Source organism: Salmo salar, chromosome ssa17 (genome assembly GCF_905237065.1).
Source record: "Salmo salar chromosome ssa17, Ssal_v3.1, whole genome shotgun sequence".
In the NCBI taxonomy this organism is placed as follows: domain Eukaryota; kingdom Metazoa; phylum Chordata; class Actinopteri; order Salmoniformes; family Salmonidae; genus Salmo; species Salmo salar.
The window spans coordinates 51,028,622-51,051,662 of NC_059458.1; the positions used below are offsets into that span (position 1 = coordinate 51,028,622).

Genomic DNA, 23,041 nt, shown 5'->3' on the forward strand with positions numbered 1-23,041 from the left:
GGACTTAGACAAGTTGGAAATGCAAACATGTATCATATAATAACACTCACAGCTTTCCAAGAAAACAAACATTGAGAAATGTATTGTCTGTCACCATATATTTTATAGGCTATTTATACAGAAAATCGGTATAAAACCTGTGTAAACCGTATTTATATGACAATATTTTTGATTGACAATTCTATTACACAATTTCTGATATACTGTATCACATTACTTTTATTTCGCTGCAAAAGTAAAAGCAAGAAATGCATTAACTTCTTCTCTACTGCCATTCATTCCAATTAAACTGGTTTGGTTTTCTCACTGACCAATATTTCTGCCATTTTCTGTAAATGTTTATTAACATGAATGTCATTTTGGATTTCCAGCGGTATCGTGTGAGAACAATCAGAGGTTTGACTACGAAATGCAGGTGTGCAACAGCACCTGTCTCTCCCTATCCCGGCCAGACCCCAGGTGTGGGGTGGAGGATGCACCTGTGGAGGGCTGTGGCTGCCTGGAGGGCACTCATCTGACCGGGGGGCTCACCTGTACCCCGAAGGCCCAGTGTCCATGTCACCATCAGGGAGGAGTCACACCACCAGGACCTGTTATCATTGATGGACGACAGTGGTGAGTTCCTCTTACATACTGCTATGGAGGTGTCATTACAGATGACAGTGTCAGCATAAATAATTTGACTCTTGCACAAAAAAACAGGAGATCCTATTACAGAACATGCTACAGTTTGTTGGTATTATTGTTATTACGTTTATTTGAACAGGGACAATGTACAACAAAACATAAGTCTCAGTACAGTTGAGAAAAGATGTGTTGGACCAGATGTATTCAACTGCAAATTTCCATCTGCAGTCCCCGGGCATGGTCACTGTCACGGCTGTCGTGGTGAATGGATGACCAAAACGCAGACGGGATGTGAATGCTCATCTTTCTATTTAATTAGAATAAAATGAACACCAAAAAACAAGAAACAATAGACCGACAGGAACAGTTAGCAGGCTAACATAAAGCAGTGCTAAAACAACAACCCACAAACCCCAGGTGAAAAACACACTCCTAATATATGACTCCCAATCAGGAACAACGATATCCAGCTGTTCCTGATCAGGAGTCACAAGACTAACACAGAAACAGACATACTAGAAAACACATACAGACTTCTTCTTCCACGTCCTGACCAAAATACTACACAACTACTCCCTCTGCTGGTCAGGACGTGACAGTACCCCCCCCCCCCTAAAGGTGCAGACCCCGGAATGCACCTTATAAGAAAACACAAAAATCCCCAATACCACAACAAAAAATAATACCCCTAAACAAAAAAGGGAGGGAAGGGAGGGTGGCTGCCCCCCCAACCCACCTACCCTGGAGGTGGCTCTGGTTCCGGCCTACTGCCCTACAGACTGTAGGCAGACTCATTGGGTTCCGGGTCGTAGATAGACTCACTGTTGCGGATTGTAGGCAGACTCTTTCCGGTCAACGCTGTACGCAGACTCATTTAGTTCACAGTTAAATATACACTTGTTCAGTTCCGGATTGTCGACAGACTCCCTTGGTTCCGGGTCGCAGGCAGGCTTCCTCGGTTCCGGGTTGCAGGCAGGCTCCCTCAGTTCCGGGTCACAGGCAGGCTCCCTCAGTTCCGGGTCACAGGCAGGCTCCCTCGGTTCCGGGTCACAGGCAGGCTCCCTCGGTTCCGGGTCACAGGCAGGCTCCCTCGGTTCCGGACTCAACACTGTTGCCGGATACTCTAGACTGCACACTGTTGCCGGATACTCTGGACTGCACACTGTTGCCGGATACTCTGGACTGCACACTGTTGCCGGATACTCTGGACTGCACACTGTTGCCGGATACTCTGGACTGCACACTGTTGCCGGACACTCTGGACGAGGCACTATTGCCGGACACTCTGGACGAGGCACTATTGCCGGACACTCTGGACGAGGCACTATTGCCGGACACTCTGGACGAGGCACTATTGCCGGACACTCTGGACGAGGCACTATTGCCGGACACTCTGGACGAGGCACTATTGCCGGACACTCTGGACGAGGCACTATTGCCGGACACTCTGGACGAGGCACTATTGCCGGACATTCTGGACGAGGCACTATTGCCGGACACTCTGGACGAGGCACTATTGCCGGACACTCTGGCCTGGTCTGACGCAGTAGAAGCCTGATGCGTGGGGCTGGTAGTGGAGGTACCAGCCTGGGGACACGCACCTCAGTGCTAGTGCGAGGAGCGGGAACAGGCTGAATAGGACTAGGCTGACTCATGGGAAGCTTGATCTGTGGTGCTGGTACTGGTCATGCCAGACTGGAGGTACTCACTTCCGGGTCAGCACGAGAGTGGCGGAAACCGGACAGACTGGGCCATGGAGGCGCACAGGTGGTCTTGCTCGCACCTCCTGCACAACCCGTCCTGGCTGGGTGGAACTAGCAGCCCTGTACGAGCGGGGTGCTAGTACAGGGCGAACTGGGCTGTGCAGGGGCTTGATGGTTACCGTGCGTAGAGCGGGCGTAGGGTAGCCTGGTCCTAGGAGGCGTACCGGCGACCAGACGCACTGCGCAAGCATCCTCCTACCAGGCTGGATGCCCACTCTAGCACGGCATCTGCGAGGGGCTGGAATAGCTCGCACCAAACTGTGCGTGCGTATGGGTGAGATTGTGCTCACCTCAGCAAAACACGACGCCCTCCACTCCATACGCTCCTCCATATAATCACGGGTAGCTGGCTTATGGCACTTCCTTTGCCTAGCCAAACTACCCGTGTGACCCCCCCCAAAAAAATATTGGGGGTGCCTCTCCGGCTTCCTCGCCAGCGCGTACATAGCCTCATATCGACACCTCTCCGCCTTGGCCTCCTCTATCTCTTCCCTTGGGCGACAGTATTCCCCAGCCTGGTGCCAAGGTCCTGCCCCGTCCAGAATCTCCTCCCAAGTCCATCTCTCACTATAGTCCATGTATTCCCTCTGCTGCTCCTTTCTAAATAAAGTCCACTTGTGTGCAATCTAAGTGTCACATGATCTGTCACATGATCTCTGTGTATTGTGGCAGACCAGGGGGTTTGGTCAAGACACGGACAGAGTATGATTAGCTTGGTTTCAAGGGTGTTTATTAAATAAAAATCAAAAGAAAAGGATAGGTCTCCCCCATGAGACCCTCTCCGGGATACCGTCTTCTGGGCTCCAGGTCTTGCTGTATCCTGTTTGGCACACAAACTCAAACTCCCTCGTCTTAGCTCGGGCACCGTCTCCAACAACACAGAAGTCTCCTTACTTCCTCCAGTCCTCTCCTGTGTGCTGCCCTTCTGGCAGCTTTATGGGGCTTTTACAGCTGGTGAGCAATCAGCCCTTGATTACTCACCAACTCCCCAATCAGCCCCAATTAGCCCTGGGCGGAGAGCCCGTCGAGACCTGGCACGTCCAGCAAATGGAGCTATCGCCTCGTGATGTATACTCCACCTCAACGAGTCTCCCACTGGTGGCTGATCTGCTGTATGCCACAGTATATATACACCTGTTTTGAAAGGCCCCAGAGTCTGCAACACCACTAAGCAAGAGGCACCACCAAGCAAGTGATACCATGAACAAAGTTGTGGAGAAGTACAGATCAGGGATGAGTTATAAAAAAAAATCTGAAACTTTGAACATCCCACGGAGCACCATTAAATCCGTTATTAAAAAATGCAAAGAATATGGCACCACAACAATTCTGCCAAGAGCGGGCCACCCACCAAAACTCATGGACCAGGCAAGGAGAGCATTAATCAGAGAGGCAACAAAGAGACCAAAGTTAACCCTGAAGGACCTGTCCATAGGACCACTTTAAGCCGTACACTCCACAGAGCTGGGCTTTATTTGTAAAGAAAAATATAAGCAACACATTTGGTGTTCACCAAAAGGCATGTGGGAGACTCCCCAAACATATGGAAGAAGGTACTCTGGTCAGATGAGACTAAAATTTAGCTTTTCGGCCATCAAGGAAAACACTATGTCTAGCGCTAACCAAACATCTCTCATCACCCCGAGAACACCATCCCCACAGTGAAGCATGGTGTTGGCAGCATGTGCTGACCAGCTGGCAAATGTCTTCACTGACATGTTCAACCTTTCCCTGACAGTCTGTAATTTCTACATGTTTCAAGCAGACCACCATAGTCCCTGTGCCCAAGAACGCCAATGTAACCTGTCTAAATTACTATCACCCCGTAGCACTCACATCTGTAGACATGAAATGCTTTGAAAGACTGGTCATGGCTCACATCAACACCATCATCCCAGACACCCTGGACCCAGTCCAATTTGCATACCGCCCCAACAGATCCACAGATGACAAACTCTCTCTTGCACTCCACACTGCCCTCTCCCACCTGGAAAAGAGGATCACCTGCGTAAGAATGCTGTTCATTGACTACACAATAGTGTCTTCCAAGCTCATCACTAAGCTCAGGACCCTGGGACTGAACACCTCCCTCTGCAACTGACTGGATCCTGGACTTCCTGATGGGCCACCCCCAGGTGTTGAGGGTAGGCAACAACACATCCGTCACTCTGACCCTCGGCATGGGTGCCCCTCAGGGGTACATGCTTAGTCCCCTCCTGTACTCCCTGTTCACCCACAACTGCGTGGCCGCGCAGGATTCCAACACCATCATTACGTTTGCTGACGACACAGCGGTGGTTGGCCTGATCACTGATGACGATCAGACAGCCTATACACCAACATCTTACATCCACCTTTTTATACCCTTTTGCAGCAAATGTGAGGATGGAGAATTGCTGTGCTCTGAAGATTGTGGTAAATATATATATTTTTATTTAATAGCCTCTCGATGGTCTAATTTTTACATGATATTACCCTATTTTTGTGTTTGATATGCCTTCAAATATAATACTGTATGCTACTGTCTGTTTCAGGTTGCACCCAGGGGAAGGTTTGTGTGCATTGCTCACAATTTTCAATAGACACAGCTCAAACAACATGTGCCAGTCTGAGCAAACCAACAGTAAGTTCACAGAATTAGAGTTAATATTAAAAAAATTATAAAAAGTTAATATTTCATGCTAGCCCAAAAGTAGAACTGAAAACTGTTCATTGATTCAATTAGCATTGAATTGTAATGAGACACTCATCTTCTTTGTTCCCAGAGTGCTGTTCAGAGTTGTACAAGTGGCTGTTACTGTCCAGGGGGCCAGTTGGAAGACCATTGGGGTATGTGTGTCACTGTGGACAACTGCACCTGTCAGTACAGCGGCAGAGTGTTCAAAGCGGGACAGAGTGTCAAGACCAACTGTAGAACATGGTGAGTGAGCCACAACTGTTGCCTTGCAACTGCTGAAGTGTGTATTAATTACAGATACATGCATAAGTGAATGTATCACAGTACGACTTGGGGATGTATCTATTTTTAAAGACAAACAAACCAACAAACACACCACGAAGTGTATTATATCTAACAAACATCAGGAAGTGTTTGTCTGAGCTGAAGCAAAGATAGTGTTATATACTTACTGTCTGAAATGTAATCCATCATTTGAATCCTAACCTCTACTTAAGTTGATTTTTCACGTAGTTTACTATTAACATCAATACATGACTAAGCAAAAAATTATACTGAAGTGGAAGTTCGGAATTGTCCCCTAAAAGTTTGTCTCCATCCACTTCCCAGCACCTGCCACCATGCCCAGTGGAGCTGTGTAGATGAACCATGCCCTGGTACATGCCTGGTGTATGGAAACGGACACTATCAAACCTTCGACTCTAAATGGTATCGCTACGATGGGAATTGTCAGTACACATTAGTGGAGGTGAGTCAGAGAAGGCAATCTGATATCACCTTTTCATTGGGTTGTCAAGCATTGTTCTTCATTTTGTTAGGGATATTTGTTTTGTTTTCTATTCTATACTGCTGTGAAATTAATGGTACTGCTTCTTAAAAAAAAACTTCTGCAATTCTGCTGTTTTCTTCCTTCTCTCATAGGATGGCTGTGGTAGGGAAGCTGGGTCGTTTTCTGTCAAAGTGGAGAGTGTCCCGTGCTGTGACGAGGCTCTGACCTGTTCCCGGACCATCGTGTTAGACCTGCTGGTAATACACTTAGCTCACTTCTCTCCTCTGTCACACCATGCTTTTGATGTCCATTATTATTAAATAGAACTACCCCTCAGTTTGTTTGGAATGTGTTTTGTTAAGTAGGACTAAGCACCACTTGGGATCACCAGGTTGATACTAATTGTATTGAATAATGTAAATACGTATCAGAAAGTTTGCATGAAAATTAAGTAATTTTCAACTGAATACCTGTGGTAATAGGACTGTAATATGGAGAGTTATTAACTTCATTAATGAGGTGTTTGTCTTTTCTCTCAGGGTAATGTCACTCTGACTCTGAATGAAATGAAGGTGATGAGACGGCTCCAAGGGGGATGGGCTTCTCTGGAGGCGGAGCCTCTGTACTCCACCCACACTGTGGGCCTCTACATCATGATCTCAGTGCCTTCTAGAGGACTAACCCTCATCTGGGACAAACACACAAGACTTACCGTCATACTGGACGACCGATGGAGGGTGAGTCCTCTCTATCTAGACATTAAAGATGTAACCTGTAAGATTTCCCTATTGCTCGTTGATCATTGCAACTACTGAAATATCATTTCAACTGCTGAAATATCATTTCATAGCTACTAAGTACTGTTTAGTATTAAGCTATGGTTAAGTTAGCACAACTGTCTTGCCTAAGTTAGTAACCCATCAATGAATTTGATTGTTATTAAGTTAATTACCTAATTAATCAGCTGTACTTTCACAGAACCGAGTGTGTGGACTTTGCGGGAACTTCGATTCCAATGAGATGAACGACCTTCAGATAAGCGGGTCATCGGTGGTGTCCAGCCCCCTCGCCTTTGGCAACAGCTGGAAGACGGCCACACCCCCCTGCTCTGACGTGACCAATGAGGTGTTTCCGTGCCAGCGCCACTCCTACTGCTCCGCCTGGGCCGAGAGACGCTGTATGATCCTCAGGGGAGACACCTTTAAGGACTGCCACTTGAAGGTACAGTTCGCTTATAAGGACAGTTCACCCCAAACGTTAAACACCTTTAATTAAGGACTGCCAAAGAGGTACGCTTAAAAGGTTAGTTTACCCCGAACATCACACACCTCCACTTAAAGGTAGGCTTAAAGGGATAGTTCACCCCAAACATGTCGGTCGTTTGTAGCTCAGTTGGTAGATTATGGTGCTTTCAATGCCAGGATAGTGGGTTTGATTCCCACAAACACCCGTATAAGATATTTTAAATGTTTATGTACCAGTAAAAGCATCTGCTAAATTTCATGTATTATATTATTATGTAACACATTTAACTTCTATGGGCTAGGTAGGACGTTAGTGTCCCACTCTATTCAACAGCCAGTGGAATCTTGTGGCGCAAAATACAAATACCTCAAAAATGCAATAATTTCAATATTTCAAACATACGACTATTTTACACCATTTGAAAGATAAGACTCTTGTTAATCTAACCACATTGTGCGATTTCAAAAAGGCATTACAGCGAAAACAAAACATTAGATTATGTTAGGAGAGTACATAGACACAAATAACCACATAGCCATTTTTCAAGCAAGCATATATGTCACAAAAACCCAAAACACAGCTAAATGCAGCACTAACCTTTGATGATCTTCATCAGATGACACTCCTAGGACATTATGTTATACAATAGATGTAGGTTTTGTTCAATCAAGTTCATATTTATATAAAAAAACAGCTTTTTACATTAGCATGTGATGTTCAGAACTAGCATTCCTACCCAAAACCTCCGGTGAATTTACTAAATTACTCATGATAAACGTTGACAAAATACATAACAATTATTTTAAGAATTATAGATACAGAACTCCTTTATGAAATCGCTATGTCAGATTTTAAAATAGCTTTTCGGCAAAAGCACATTTTGCAATATTCTGAGTACATAGCTCAGCCATCACGGCTAGCTAATTTGACACCCACCAAGGTCGAGGCAACCTAAATTCAGAATTACTATTAGAAAAATTGGATTACCTTTGCTGTTCTTCGTCAGAATGCACTCCCAGGACTGCTACTTCCACAACAAATGTTGTTTTTGTTCCAAATAATCCATAGTTAGGTGCAAATACCCCCGTTTTGTTCGTGCGTTCAGGTCACTATCCAAAGGGTAACGCGCGAGCACATTTCGAGACAAAAAAAATCTAAATGTTCCATTACCGTACTTAGAAGCATGTCAAACGCTGTTTAAAATCTTTTTTTTTTTTTTTTTCTCGTAAAATAGCGATAATATTCCAATCGGACAATACTGTATTCATTCAAAGAGGAAAATAAAAAATGGCGAGGTCTCGTGAACGCACATTTCCATTCACTTTGTCCTCAGGCAGACCACTGACAAACTGAGTTACTATACTTTGCCCAGAGACAGGAGATGCCCCAATCCGCTTTCTGGCGGCTTTAGAGAGCCAATGGAAGCCTTAGAAAGTGCAACATAATCCCACGGATACTGTAGTTTCGATAGACAAGCAACAGGAGAACTACTAAATCGCAGACAGGCCACTTCCTACTTGGAATCTTTTCAGGTTTTTGCCTGACATATGAGTTCTGTTATACTCACAGACACCATTCAAACAGTTTTAGAAACTTTAGAGTGTTTTCTATCCAAATCTACTAATCATATGCATATTCTCGTTTCTGGGCAAGAGAAGTAACCAGTTTAGTTCGGGTACGTTTTTTATCCGGCCGTGAAAATTCTGCCCCCTAGCCCAAACATGTTAAGGAGACATTCAGTTAAGATGTTCTGCTTTGTTCTCCAGGTGGACCCAGAGCCCTACTACCAGGCCTGTGTGTTGGAGTCGTGCTCCTGTGAGTTTGGGGGGAAGTTCTTAGGTTTCTGTACGGCCGTGGAGGCCTACGCTGAGGCCTGCAGTGACCAGGATGTGTGTGTCCGCTGGAGAACGCCAGACATGTGCCGTAAGTAACACAACTGATGCAAATTTTATCCTCAGCATTTCATTTAAAAGTAACGCTAACACTTTATTGTTATTTCTGAAATATGTATGAGCCTGCCCAGGATAGTCTTTCAATTATATGCTACTTACAGTTGAAGTCAGAAGTTTACATACACTTAGGTTGGAGTCATTAAATCTCGTTTTTCAACCGACATAACCTGAAAGGCCGCTCAGCAAGGAAGAAGCAACTTCTCCAAATCTGCCATAAAAAAGCCAGACTACGGTTTGCAACTGCACATGGGGACACAGATTGTAGTTTTTGGAGAAATGTCCTCTGGTCTAATGAAACAAAAATAGAACTGTTTGGCCATAATGACCATCGTTATGTTTGGAGGAAAGAGGGGGAGGCTTGCAAGCCGAAGAACACCATCCAAACGTGGAGTACGGTGGTGGCAGCATCATGTTGTGGGGGTGCTTTGCTTCAGGAGGGACTGGTGCACTTCACAAAATAGATGGCATCATGAGGAATGAAAATGATGTAGATGTATTAAAGCAACATCTCGAGACATCAGTCAGGAAGTTAAAGCTTGGTCGCAAATGGGTCTTTCAAATGGACAATGACCCCAAGCATACTTCCAAAGTTGTGGCAAAATGGCTTAAGGACAACAAAGTCAAAGTGTTGGAGTGGCCATCACAAAGCCCAGACCTCAATCCAATAAAAAATTTGTGGGCAGAACTGAAAAAGCATGTGCGAGCAAGGAGGCCTACAAACCTGATTCAGTTACACCAGCTCTGTCAGGAGGAATGGGCCAAAATTCACCCAACTTATTGTGGGAAGCTTGTGGAAGGCTACCCAAAACGTTTGACCCATGTTAAACAATTTAAAGGCAATGCTACCAAATACTAACTGAGTGTATGTAAACTTCTGACCCACTGGGAATGTGATGAAAGAAATAAAAGCTGAAATAAATCCTTCTCTCTACTATTATTTTAACATTTCACATTCTTAAAATGAAGTGGTGATTCTAAAGGACCTAAGATAGGGAATTTTTACTAGGATTAAATGTCAGGAATTGTGAAAAACTGAGTTTAAATGTATTTGGATAAGGTGTATGTAAACTTCCGACTTCAACTGTATATGTATGTGTTATTGAAACAGTGTTTAAATTAACTATTCCTCTACCTACCCATACAGCGGTATATTGCGACTACTACAATGAGCAGGGCCACAGTAGCTGGCACTACGATCCCTGTGGACAGATCAAGACCTGTGGCAAAAACAACCTCTTCACTGGCAAGCTGGAAGGTAACTGAACTGACTCAATTAATGGAAATGGATGATCCATCTAACATGGTCCCAGATCTGTTTGTGCTGTCAAACCGACCTGTCACCAGGCTATGATCCCAGAACCAAATCTTGTGTACACTAATAGATAATTCTGTTTAAGTTCACCCATATGTTTATATCTGTCATGAGAGATGAATCTACTCCTCACAGTGATGTTGACCTTAATGCTAACTTTGCCATTGTCTCTGTGTGCAGGCTGCTACCCGAGATGCCCAGCAGAGGCTCCATACTATGATGAGAACACAGGGAGATGCTCCACTTTGGACAACTGCACCTGTTATTCCAACGAGACTATTGTTAAACCTGGTACAGTTATCAGGAAACCCACTGAGAAATGGTGAGTACCTATTTACACTATATCAGTGCATGTAGGCCTATGTGAGGAAATGACAAAGGGAAAATAAATTTAACGTACAGGAGAATGGTAACTGATCTTTTACTGTGTTCTCTGTCTACAGCACTTGTGAACAGGGACATATTAACTGTGGTAAGTGGATATAAGTTATGACAGCATTAACATATTTGTAAATCAGTTAAGACTTTGATCACAATTGTGACTGACTTATATTAAAGTATTATATTATCAGGAATGCAGGTTGCAGTTGTAAATGAGAACTTGTTCTCAACTGGCCTACCTGGTTAAATCTGGACCCTTTCTTTCTAAAATTATCTGCTGAAATTGTTGCAACCCCTTTTACTAGCCTGTTCAACCTCTCTTTCGTGTCGTCTGAGATTCCAAAAGATTGGAAAGCAGCTGCGGTCATCCCCCTCTTCAAAGGGGGGGACACTCTTGACCCAAACTGCTACAGACCTATATCTATCCTACCCTGCCTTTCTAAGGTCTTCGAAACCCAAGTCAACAAACAGATTACCGACCATTTCGAATCCCACCGCACCTTCTCCGCTATGCAATCTGGTTTCAGAGCTGGTCATGGATGCACCTCAGCCATGCTCAAGGTCCTGAACGATATCGTAACCGCCATCGATAAGAAACAATACTGTGCTACCGTATTCATTGACCTGGCCAAGGCTTTCAACTCTGTCAATCACCGCATTCTTATCCACAGACTCAACAGCCTTGGTTTCTCAAATGACTGCCTCGCCTGGTTCACCAACTACTTATCAGACAGAGTTCAGTGTGTCACATCTGAGGGCCTGTTGTCCGGGCCTCTGGTAGTCTCTATGGGGGTGCCAGAGGGTTCAATTCTTGGGCCATCTCTTTTCTCTGTACACATCAATGATGTCGCTCTTGCTGCTGGTGAGTCTCTGATCCATCTCTACGCAGACGACACCATTCTGTATACTTCTGGCCCTTCTTTGGACACTGTGTTAACAACTCTCCAGACGAGCTTCAATGCCATACAACTCTCCTTCCGTGGCCTCCAACTGCTCTTAAATACAAGTAATACTAAATGCATGCTCTTCAACCGATCGCTGCCTGCACCTGCCCGCCCGTCCAGCATCACTACTCTGGACGGTTCTGACTTAGAATATGTGGACAACTACAAATACCTAGGTGTCTGTTAGACTGTAAACTCTCCTTCCAGACTCACATCAAACATCTCCAATCCAAAGTTAAATCTAGAATTGGCTTCCTATTTCGCAACAAAGCATCCTTCACTCATGCTGCCAAACATACCCTCGTAAAACTGACCATCCTACCGATCCTCGACTTCGGCGATGTCATTTACAAAATAGCCTCCAATACCCTACTCAATAAACTGGATGCAGTCTATCGCAGTGCCATCCGTTTTGTCACCAAAGCCCCATATACTACCCACCACTGCGACCTGTACGCTCTCGTTGGCTGGCCCTCACTTCATACTCGTCGCCAAACCCACTGGCTCCAGGTCATCTACAAGACCCTGCTAGGTAAAGTCCCCCCTTGTCTCCGCTCACTGGTCACCATAGCAGCACCCACCTGTAGCACGCGCTCCAGCAGGTATATCTCTCTGGTCACCCCCAAAGCCAATTCCTCCTTTGGCCGTCTCTCCTTCCAGTTCTCTGCTGCCAATGACCCGGAACGAACTACAAAAATCTCTGAAACTGGAAACACTTATCTCCCTCACTAGTTTTAAGCACCAGCTGTCAGAGCAGTTCACAGATCACTGCACCTGTACATAGCCCATCTATAATTTAGCCCAAACAACTACCTCTTTCCCTACTGTATTTATTTATTTATTTATTTAGCTCCTTTGCACCCCATTATTTATATTTCTACTTTGCACTTTCTTCCACTACAAATCTACCATTCCAGTGTTTTACTTGCTATATTGTATTTACTTTGCCACCATGGCCTTTTTTTGCCTTTACCTCCCTTATCTGACCTCATTGCTCACATTGTATATAGACTTATTTTTCTACTGTATTATTGACTGTATGTTTGTTTTACTCCATGTGTAACTCTGTGTTGTTGTATGTGTCGAACTGCTTTGCTTTATCTTGGCCAGGTCGCAATTGTAAATGAGAACTTGTTCTCAACTTGTCTACCTGGTTAAATAAAGGTGAAATAAAAATTAAAAAAATAAAGGTGAAATAAAAAATCTGGTATTAACACATCCATTTATGTGATTTGCCTCTTTAGGTCCTGATCAAACCACTACTACATCTGAACCTACAACCACAACTACACAATCAACTACAATGAGAACTACACCTGAACCTACAACTATACTGACTATGACACCTGAATATACAACCACACCTAAACAACCTACTGCTACATCTGAACCTACAACCACACCTACACAACCCACTACTACACCTGAATATACAACCACACCTAAACAACCCACTACTACACCTGAATATACAACCACACCTAAACAACCCACTACTACACCTGAATATACAACCACACCTAAACAACCCACTACTACACCTGAATATACAACCACAACTAAACAACCCACTACTACACCTGAATATACAACCACACCTAAACAACCCACTACTACACCTGAATATACAACCACACCTAAACAACCCACTACTACACCTGAATATACAACCACACCTAAACAACCCACTACTACACCTGAACATACAACCACACCTAAACAACCCACTACTACACCTGAATATACAACCACACCTAAACAACCCACTACTACACCTGAATCTACAACCACACCTAAAAAACCCACTACTACACCTGAATATACAACCACACCTAAACAACCCACTACTACATCTGAACCTACAACCACAACTAAACAACCCACTACTACACCTGAATATACAACCACACCTAAACAACCCACTACTACACCTGAATATACAACCACACCTAAACAACCTACTACTACACCTGAATATACAACCACACCTAAACAACCCACTACTACACCTGAATATACAACCACACCTAAACAACCCACTACTACACCTGAATATACAACCACACCTACACAACCCACTACTACACCTGAATCTACAACCACACCTACACAACCTACTACTACATCTGCACCTACAACCACAGCTACACAATCAACTACAATGAGAACTACACCTGAACCTACAACAACTATACTGACTATGACACCTGAATATACAACCACACCTACACAACCCACTACTACACCTGAATATACAACCACACCTAAACAACCAACTACTACACCTGAATATACAACCACACCTAAACAACCCACTACTACACCTGAATATACAACCACACCTAAACAACCCACTACTACACCTGAATATACAACCACACCTAAACAACCCACTACTACACCTGAATATACAACCACACCTAAACATCCCACTACTACACCTGAATATACAACCACACCTAAACAACCCACTACTACACCTGAATATACAACCACACCTAAACAACCCACTACTACACCTGAACATACAACCACACCTAAACAACCCACTACTACACCTGAATATACAACCACACCTAAACAACCCACTACTACACCTGAACATACAACCACACCTAAACAACCCACTACTACACCTGAATATACAACCACACCTAAACAACCCACAACAACAAGAACCACACCTGAATATACAACCACACTTTTCTCATCGATAGTTACAGGACCTAGAAATACTCAACCTAGTACAGCTGGGTTAGTGTTGAGTACTACCGCCGGACAAACCACTACTGCAGAAGCAACTACAGCATACACTGAAACTACAACTAAATTAACATCTACACAACCCACAACTACATTCTCATATTCTACAACCAAATATGTTGAACCAACATCTACAACCGAACCAACTACTTCACATACTGAAATGACAACCGAACCAACTATTTTTACTGAAATGACAACCAAACCAACTCCTTTTACTGAAATGACAACCAAACCAACTATTTATACTGAAATGACAACCAAACCAACTCCTTTTACTGAAATGACAACCAAACCAACTATTTTTACTGAAATGACAACCAAACCAACTCCTTTTACTGAAATGACAACCAAACCAACTATTTTTACTGAAATGACAACCAAACCAACTCCTTTTACTGAAACGACAAGCAAACCAACATCTGAAGGACCATCAACTGAAGCTACAACCCTGTACACAAGTCAACCAACAACCTTCTCTACACGATCTCCCACTACCTCTGAATCGACAACATCTGCGGGTCCAACAACCATGTCAACAACAATATCTACAGAGTCTACAACACGTACAAGTAGGCCAACATATTGTCATAGGAATTTTCTATCCTAATGATAATAATTAACAATCAATAAGCCTTGACTAATTCCCAAGGTTTGTAAGACAGTGGGTTAATAATTAGGCAAGGACTCAGCTTTCTGCAAAAGGTCTGTACAGTTTATTCAGAGAACGTTCTGCCCAACATTAACAAAGAAGTTCATTTTATCCTCTTTCTCCGCTTATGCACACACCTCCACACCAAAAGTAGATAACCTACGCACACACATACACACAAACAGTAGGTGAACAGTATCTCTCCCCTGACTTCCCACCACTGTTAATCACTGTCCAGCGCTGCCTGTTCCTTTCCCCCGAGATTAGGAGAACCTTGTAGGCTACTCTCGGTCTCTACACACACATGTCTCTCCCTTCCAGGTCTCTACTAGACCTTATGGAACTAACGTTCAGTACTTTCATTATTAATTACCCATGCTACATAACTACTAATTAATCATGGATTATTGATTCATTTACCTTTATTAGATAATTCTCTTATCACATATTTAAATATATTTTTGGCAATTTGGATTGTTGATATTGGTTGATATCTCTAAAATCTACACTAATGCTGACCTTACAAATAGATGTAGAAATTGTTCCACTATGTTTAAGTCAAATCTTCACCTTGTTTCTAGTTTGTGAGTGTAGAGACCTGAAGAGGAACCAGATATGGGCGTGTGGAGAGAAGTGGACAGAAGACTGCATCAATAAGACTTGTAAGGGTGGGAAGATAGAGATGACTTCGGTCACCTGTCCGAATCCAGTTCGCCCCACCATGTGCCCCAGGGGACAGATGGTCAGAGTCTCAGACGGATGCTGTGACTACTGGAAGTGTGATTGTGAGTCTGGCTGCCTGTCTGTTCCTTTGTGTGAAGTGCTAGAGTTTGTCTATCCTTGTATCTTGTTTTTGAAGAGGGTTTTACTTCCTGCAAAGTCTGATGCTCTTTTTATGTAGTAGTTTTGTCTTCCTTATGGGAATGCACTTATTTTAAGTCAATTCCTCTCTTATTCCCCCTCTACTCTTATGCCCCTCTACTCTTATTCCCCCTGTCCCCCAGGTCGTTGTGACCTCTATGGAGACCCTCACTACATCTCCTTCCAGGGTGTGACCTTTGACTTCCTGGATAATTGTACATACATCCTGGTCAAGGAGAAAACGCTGCGTCACCATCTGACTGTTGCCGTGGACAACTACTTCTGTATTCCCGAGTTGGACGGCTCCTGTGCCAAAGGCATCATCCTGCAGTACCAGAACAACACGGCCACTGTCAGCATCGTACCGGATGAGTACAGGGTGAAGGTACTGCCGGTCTTCAACTTGATTGATTGATTGATTGATTGATTGATTGATTGATTGATTGATTGATTGATTGGTTTAAGGATTCATTCATCCGTCCATCCATTCATTAAATTATTAGTTAATTCATTCCAGTAGTCAGCACATTTGATTGATTGACTCTTGAATATATAGCCATGATAGTGATCTTTCTGAGATCTCACTCACTCAAACCATTCTGCTCCTCTCTGTCCTAGTCGACTCTGAACCAGAAGAGCGTCGAGCCTCCCTATGAGGAGAATGGTATCAGGTTTGAGACGACCGGCTATATGGTGTCTGTATACATCCCTGAGATACGCTCACATATCTCTCTCACACCATCCAACACTGTGACTGTCACCTTGGCCATGGAGCATTTCCTGCATAACACCCAAGGACAATGCGGTTTGTATTAGACGAGGAAGTGTGTCTGTGTGTGCGTGCATGCCTGACTGTGTGCATGCTTGCGAGCGTGTATGCATGTGTGCGTTTCCAAGCTTACGTTTACATTTTTGGCCATTGGCAGGTGTGTGCGGTGGGAGCTCTTGTGTGCGTAGAAGTGGGGAGTCTGAAGCTGACAGCTGCTGTGATAAGACCGCCTATGACTGGATCTATGAGGACCCCCTGAAGCCTGAGTGTAGCGCTGCTCCCAGGGACGTCCCTTGCAATCATACAGGCCCTCCTCCAACCACCAACTGTCCTGGCAGCCCCCTCTGTGACCTTCTCCATCACCCGTAGGATGATTCAATTCAACTTGATTTCTTTCACATGATGATCTCCCAAATGGTCAAATATCTGTTGCGTTTCATTCAATGTTGCTGTGACAGCTATGATAAAACGTTATATTGAGATAAAACCATGCAACATACAAACTGATTGTGTTGTGCCAAAAGCAGTGTGTTGTAAAACTATTGAAGGTTTATTTTCCTGTATGTTGATCAGTCTGTTGGTATGTGTCATTACAGAGTTTTTGCAGATTGCAGTAGGCGGTTGGATCTGAGCCAACTTGAGAGGAACTGTAGGTTTGATTCGTGTGGGAGGAACGACATGGCTTGTTCTCCTCTGGAGCAGGCTGTTGAGGAGTGTAAGAAAGCAGGCATCTGTGTGAACTGGAGAACACTCACCAATGGGACCTGTGGTAATTTACCTTTTTTTTTGTTTCTCAAACTTCCTGAAATGTGTGTTGGTGCTTGGAAAATCAACTGAGGAATAAAGAAAATTAAGAAATGTAGTTGTATTTGTGTATATAGAAAAAATATTCATCCATCATGGTGTGCTGATGCTGGGGAAATTCATTAAGACACAAGGACAAGAAGAGCGAAAAAATATTTCACTAAATAACGTTCTTTTTTTCAGCTGTAGGGTGCCCAACAGGGATGGTGTACAGAGAGTGCCAAGGTCAATTGGATGACTACTGTCACGGAGGGTAAGTGAATCCATCTCCCTGTGTCCTAACATTATTTAACAGGGGACATTTTATGTGTCTTAATGTATAAGAAAGTGTCTAAAAAGTTCACGTTCCACGTTCTTTCTGCAGAGTCCGTGTTCAAGGGAGAGTACTGGAGGACGTTAAGGCTGGATGTTTCTGTCTCAGAGGACAGTTCAGAGCTGAGGAGCACAAGAAGATCTGTGTGTCGGAGTGTCCCTGTGAGTGGAGTTTGGGATTCTCTCTTGAGCCTAAGGCCAAATCCTAATTTGAGAAATCCACTTGTATAGGTTGAAGTTTAGCTTGTGAACATCTGAGTTATGCTAAGACAGGGTTTCCCAAACTCGGTCCTCGAGACCCCAAGGGGAGCACATTTTGATTTTTGCCTTAGCAATACACAATTAATTCAAATAATCAACTAATCATCAAGCTTTGATGGTGTTAAGGGTATAAAAAAAAATGTGCACCCCTTGAGGTCCCGAGGACCAAGTTTGGGAAATGCTGTGCTATGAGCATCCCAAATCAGGATTTGGCCTGAACACATTCACTGCAATGACCTCCAGGTGTGCAATTAATACATACTATCAGGGTTGGGGTTAATTTCACCATTTCAATTCTAATTAAATTCCCTCTCCCTGTAAATTCCATTTAATTAAATTCTAATTCCAGGTCACTTTAAACTCAGAGATACTTTAATTCCTCTCAATTCCAATGTAAGTTAAATTACATTAATTCATTTCCCAATTCAGTATTATCCACAACAATTCCAAATCCTTCAGGCTTTCAGACTGATCATGTCACTGTTTAGACAGCCTAGCTATACTGGTAATTTAGAAATACAAGTTGAAATTAATTTTAAATAAATCTTGCAGTCATTTTGTCATACTTTGTGCATTCATTTAATTTACTGGGAAATATAATAATATTGTATTCCAATTCACTTCCAAAAATGTTATGTTTTTCAATTCCAATTCAAACAGTCCAAACAGTTTAATTGCAAATAAATTCAAGAACTTGAAGATTGTTGACATTCGAATTAAATTCAACATAAATTCTCCACTTCATGAGTGAATTACAATTAGATTGGAATTGACCCCAACCATTCATACTATACTGATGTTTTATGTGTATGAAGTTAAACCTGTTCATCATGTCTTCCAGACTGCAAGGGTCCACTGGGAGAACACAAGCAGGTGAGAAGATCATGTGCTTTCATGGCTCCATGATTACAGCTCTGTTACAGAGCTGATATACTGGTACTTTTTAGTATTAATGTTCTTATGTTTTACAGCTTGGGGAGACATGGCAATCCAACTGTCAGGTGTGTACGTGTAGCAACCAAACCAAGACAGAGGAGTGTCAACCTAAACCCCCCTCCCCCCCACCTCTCTGCAGTCAGAACTCAGTCCTGGTCACCGGCTGCTGTGGCAAACAAACCTGTGGTAAGATAATGGATCTATCTGATACTGAATAATAATGATGCATGTCTTTTGTATAGGGTGTTTCTAAATACACTCACCTTCCTAGTGCTCACATTACCTCACTTTCCTTTGCAGTTGAGAAGACATGTAACTATGACAGAAGGACCTACAAAGTAAGCATCCAGATGTTTAGAAACACCAATTTTATATAGCTACTGTACCAGAAAAAATGTATACATATACACACACAAGACCTTTGTACACATTGGCAGCTCTTCATTGTCTGATGTCTATGTGCCTGTTTGGTTAGGTGGGAGACAGATGGACAGACCTTGCCCTGCCCTGTGAGTCCTATAGCTGTACCAGAGAGGGCACTCAGACAGTGAGAAGGGTGTGTCCCCATCAGAACTGCTCAGAGGTACCTGCTGCTCTTTCTCTGTATCAATCAAATGTATTTATGAAGACATTTTTACGTCAACAGCTGTCACAACGTATGGAGCTACAGGACATTCTTTTCAATGTAACTTTTTTGTTTCTAGGAGGACAGAGTATGGGACGAACAACATTGCTGCTACACATGTAAGCTAACTCTTATCTCCAGTCTGTGTTGTAGGTAAATTATCATATCTGGTCACACTGACCATGAAGAGATGGAGAGTCGGACATCTAGTGGTTGAACTGAGGTGGTTCACTTATTCACTGTGGATGTTTCCACTGCAAGGAGAGACTAGAAAATCAACAACAATAGAACATTTCCTAGTCTGAATCTACTGCTTATAGCTCCAAGGGAAGATTATTTACAATGTAACTCTGAACTGTGTTAAAGGGTTAGTTCTAAAAAAAAAACTATTTTAGTATTTTGTTTGTCAGTCCTCTGTTAAAACAATTGTTAAAGTTTTCAACATAGAAACCTTTAGTTCAGAGAAAAAACTGTGATGATGATGATGATGATGCATTTTGTTCCACTCACACACTGCCGTTCTCTCTACCCCAGGTAACCAGACTTGTGCTACCAGGGTTTCTAGTGTGAACATCACTGTAGACAACTGCACAGCAACACTACAGCTGCCCATGTGTCAAGGCCAGTGTGGGACAGAGACGAGGTAAGACTGGTCAGAGATTATTAATGCACTTATTGTATGTTTCTCTGGATAAGAGTGTGTGACATGACTACAATCTGAATGTCTTGTCTGGTCCTCTTCTCCTTCCTCTCCTCCCTCTTTCTAAACCTCAGATGGGTTGTTGCTCGCAGTATTCTCCTACTGGAACAGAAGTGTGAGTGTTGCAGAGTGAGGAGTTATGAGAGGAAGTCAGTGAATCTGACCTGTACTGGAGGCTCCGTTATGCCACACCTGTATGCACATGTTACCAGCTGCGAGTGCCATAACTGCAGTATATTGCAGTAAACATTGCCTTGTGTTCTGAACGTATATGCACACAAACAAAAAAATCTATATTGAACTGTTATTAAGATGGTGACAATGTGCCAAATCAATGTTTTTTTTAGATTCTGCTACCTTCTTATAATACTGTCTTGGTCGGTGTGTTGAGGGTATACTGTACGGTACGTGCAGAACAATGGTTTCCTTAGTGTAATAGGTTTTTCACCTAGTGCACATCGGTCGAAGGCCTTTTTCTATATTGCATATACTCTGTTCCAGTGCAGGAAATGGACAATTGTATGTAGCATATTGTTGATTGTGTATGTGTTCCATAGATTTCACATAGGAAATCTTCTAATGATCAACCCAGCACTTTTTAATATAAATGACTGCAGCTCCAATTTGAAAGTGATTTTCTTATTTTATTGAAATGTTTATTTCAAAAACTGTAACCACTTTGATTTTTCTGATTTATTTAAAATAAAGTACTGAAGCTTCTACATTCAATAACCATTTACTTAACAAAATCAGTTGACTTTCATTGATGAATTTGCATGAATTGAATTAACATCAGTATTGATTAAGAATAATCTGATACATTAACATCAGTATTGATTAGCTGAGTTCAACAAAAGTTGCTAATCCTATCAGAGATGTATAGGTGCACTATTACCTACCAATCAGGATCAGTTTCTATGGCTGCCAGGGGTTCAAATCAAATCAAATGTATTTGTCACATACACATGGTTAGCAGGTGTTAATGCAAGTGTAGCGAAATGCTTGTGCTTCTAGTTCCGACCATGCAGTAATATCTAACAAGTAATCTACCAATTCCACAACAACTACCTTGTACACACAAGTGTAAAGGAATGAATATGAATATATACATAAAAATATATAAATGAGTGATGGCCGAACGGCATAGGCAAGATGCAGTAGATGGTATGGAGTACAGTATATACATATGAGATGAGTATTGTAGGGTATGAAAACATATAAAGCAGCATTGTTTAAGGTGGCTATTGATACATTACATCAGGATGGCAAGATGCAGTAGATGGTATAGAGTACAGTATATACATATGAGATGAGTAATGTAGGTTATGAAAACATATAAAGTGGCATTGTTTAAAGTGGCTAGTGATACATCTAATTACATCAAGATGGCAAGATGCAGTCGATGGTATGGCGTACAGTATATACATATGAGATGAATAATGTAGGTTATGTAAATATTATCTAATATAACTAATATAAAGTGGCAAGTGATAAATTGATTACATCAATTTTCCCATTATTAAAGTGGCTTGAGTTGAGTCAGTATGTTGGCAACAGCCACTCAATGTTAGTGATGGCTGTTTAACAGACTGATGGCCTTGAGATAGAAGCTGTTTTTCAGTCTCTCGGTTCCAGCTTTGATGCACCTGTACTGACCTCGCCTTCTGGATGGTAGTGGGGTGAGCAGGCACTGGCTCGGGTGGTTGCTGTCCTTGATGATCTTTTTGGCCTTCCTGTGACATCGGGTGGTGTAGGTGTCCTGGAGGGCAGGTAGTTTGCACCCGGTGATGCGTTGTGCAGATCTCACTACCCTCTGGAGAGCCTTCCGGTTATGGACGGATCAGCTGCCGTACCAGGCGGTGATACAGCCTCGATTGTTCTCAACCTTTCCTCTGGGGGGCCTACTGAGACACCCCTCAAATGTGGAGACCCCCTGTAAGAATAATATCCATATTTTCTGAGAACATTTTAAAGAGGAAACCCCACTGAAATTAAATGGCACAATGTCACTAACCCTTTTGTCTTCATAATAAACAATAACATATTCACCTTAAAACAACTAACAGTGCTCTTCCATAAAATATTATGTTCTTGTTGCTGATGTTTTTCTATTCATGTTGGCATGTTAGTTCATGTTTTTCCATGCTTTTCCATAGACCCGTCAGATCTCTGTAAGGCCCACTAGGTGTTCTAGCTCCCCTGGTTGAGAACCATTGTTCCACAGCCTCCTGTCCCATCCTCAGTTGAGGGAGAGCGATATTGTTTGAAACTCTACAACAAAGACCTGGAAGACTTTGAACAGGCATGGTTACACCCTGCCTTAGAAAAGCATTCATGAGTTTCATGAGGGAGGAAAAGGGACCTTAATCACTGCAAGTCTGTAGAAGATTGATACTTTAACTCTACGTGACCTGCTTGTAAAATACACTGTTTTTAGTAGTAGGACTCAAGGAGAGGATTACAGTGTGTCACGGAGTCTCTCATATGATATTCTCTCCATGAGTTCAGCGGTTGTGTGTGTGTGTGTGTGTGTGTGTGTGTGTGTGTGTGTGTGTGTGTGTGTGTGTGTGTGTGTGTGTGTGTGTGTGTGTGTGTGTGTGTGTGTGTGTGTGTGTGTGTGGTGTGTGTGTGTGTGTGTGTGTGTGTGTGTGTGTGTGTGTGTGTGTGTGTGTGTGTGTGTGTGTGTAA

General features: G+C 43.0%; 1 protein-coding gene across 1 annotated transcript in view; it reads left to right on the forward strand.

Moving 5' to 3' along the window:
* LOC106593893 (mucin-2-like) overlaps nt 1–20,967 on the forward strand; it is a 34,972-nt gene extending 14,005 nt beyond the window's left edge. Inside the window, exons 16-43 of the mRNA XM_045698639.1 lie at nt 372–615; nt 4,765–4,805; nt 4,925–5,013; nt 5,156–5,310; nt 5,677–5,815; nt 5,989–6,093; nt 6,376–6,573; nt 6,815–7,057; nt 8,848–9,004; nt 10,178–10,288; nt 10,526–10,667; nt 10,789–10,817; nt 12,915–13,213; nt 13,487–15,005; nt 15,667–15,870; nt 16,090–16,331; nt 16,565–16,751; nt 16,873–17,080; nt 17,312–17,484; nt 17,703–17,772; nt 17,884–17,993; nt 18,934–18,965; nt 19,064–19,214; nt 19,329–19,366; nt 19,504–19,611; nt 19,733–19,772; nt 20,188–20,296; nt 20,428–20,967. Of these exons, the coding sequence (XP_045554595.1) occupies nt 372–615; nt 4,765–4,805; nt 4,925–5,013; nt 5,156–5,310; nt 5,677–5,815; nt 5,989–6,093; nt 6,376–6,573; nt 6,815–7,057; nt 8,848–9,004; nt 10,178–10,288; nt 10,526–10,667; nt 10,789–10,817; nt 12,915–13,213; nt 13,487–15,005; nt 15,667–15,870; nt 16,090–16,331; nt 16,565–16,751; nt 16,873–17,080; nt 17,312–17,484; nt 17,703–17,772; nt 17,884–17,993; nt 18,934–18,965; nt 19,064–19,214; nt 19,329–19,366; nt 19,504–19,611; nt 19,733–19,772; nt 20,188–20,296; nt 20,428–20,599 (5,315 nt within the window). The 3' untranslated portion in view covers nt 20,600–20,967. The remainder of the gene's footprint in view (nt 1–371; nt 616–4,764; nt 4,806–4,924; nt 5,014–5,155; nt 5,311–5,676; nt 5,816–5,988; nt 6,094–6,375; nt 6,574–6,814; nt 7,058–8,847; nt 9,005–10,177; nt 10,289–10,525; nt 10,668–10,788; nt 10,818–12,914; nt 13,214–13,486; nt 15,006–15,666; nt 15,871–16,089; nt 16,332–16,564; nt 16,752–16,872; nt 17,081–17,311; nt 17,485–17,702; nt 17,773–17,883; nt 17,994–18,933; nt 18,966–19,063; nt 19,215–19,328; nt 19,367–19,503; nt 19,612–19,732; nt 19,773–20,187; nt 20,297–20,427) is intronic.
* The last annotated feature ends 2,074 nt before the right edge of the window (nt 20,968–23,041 follow it).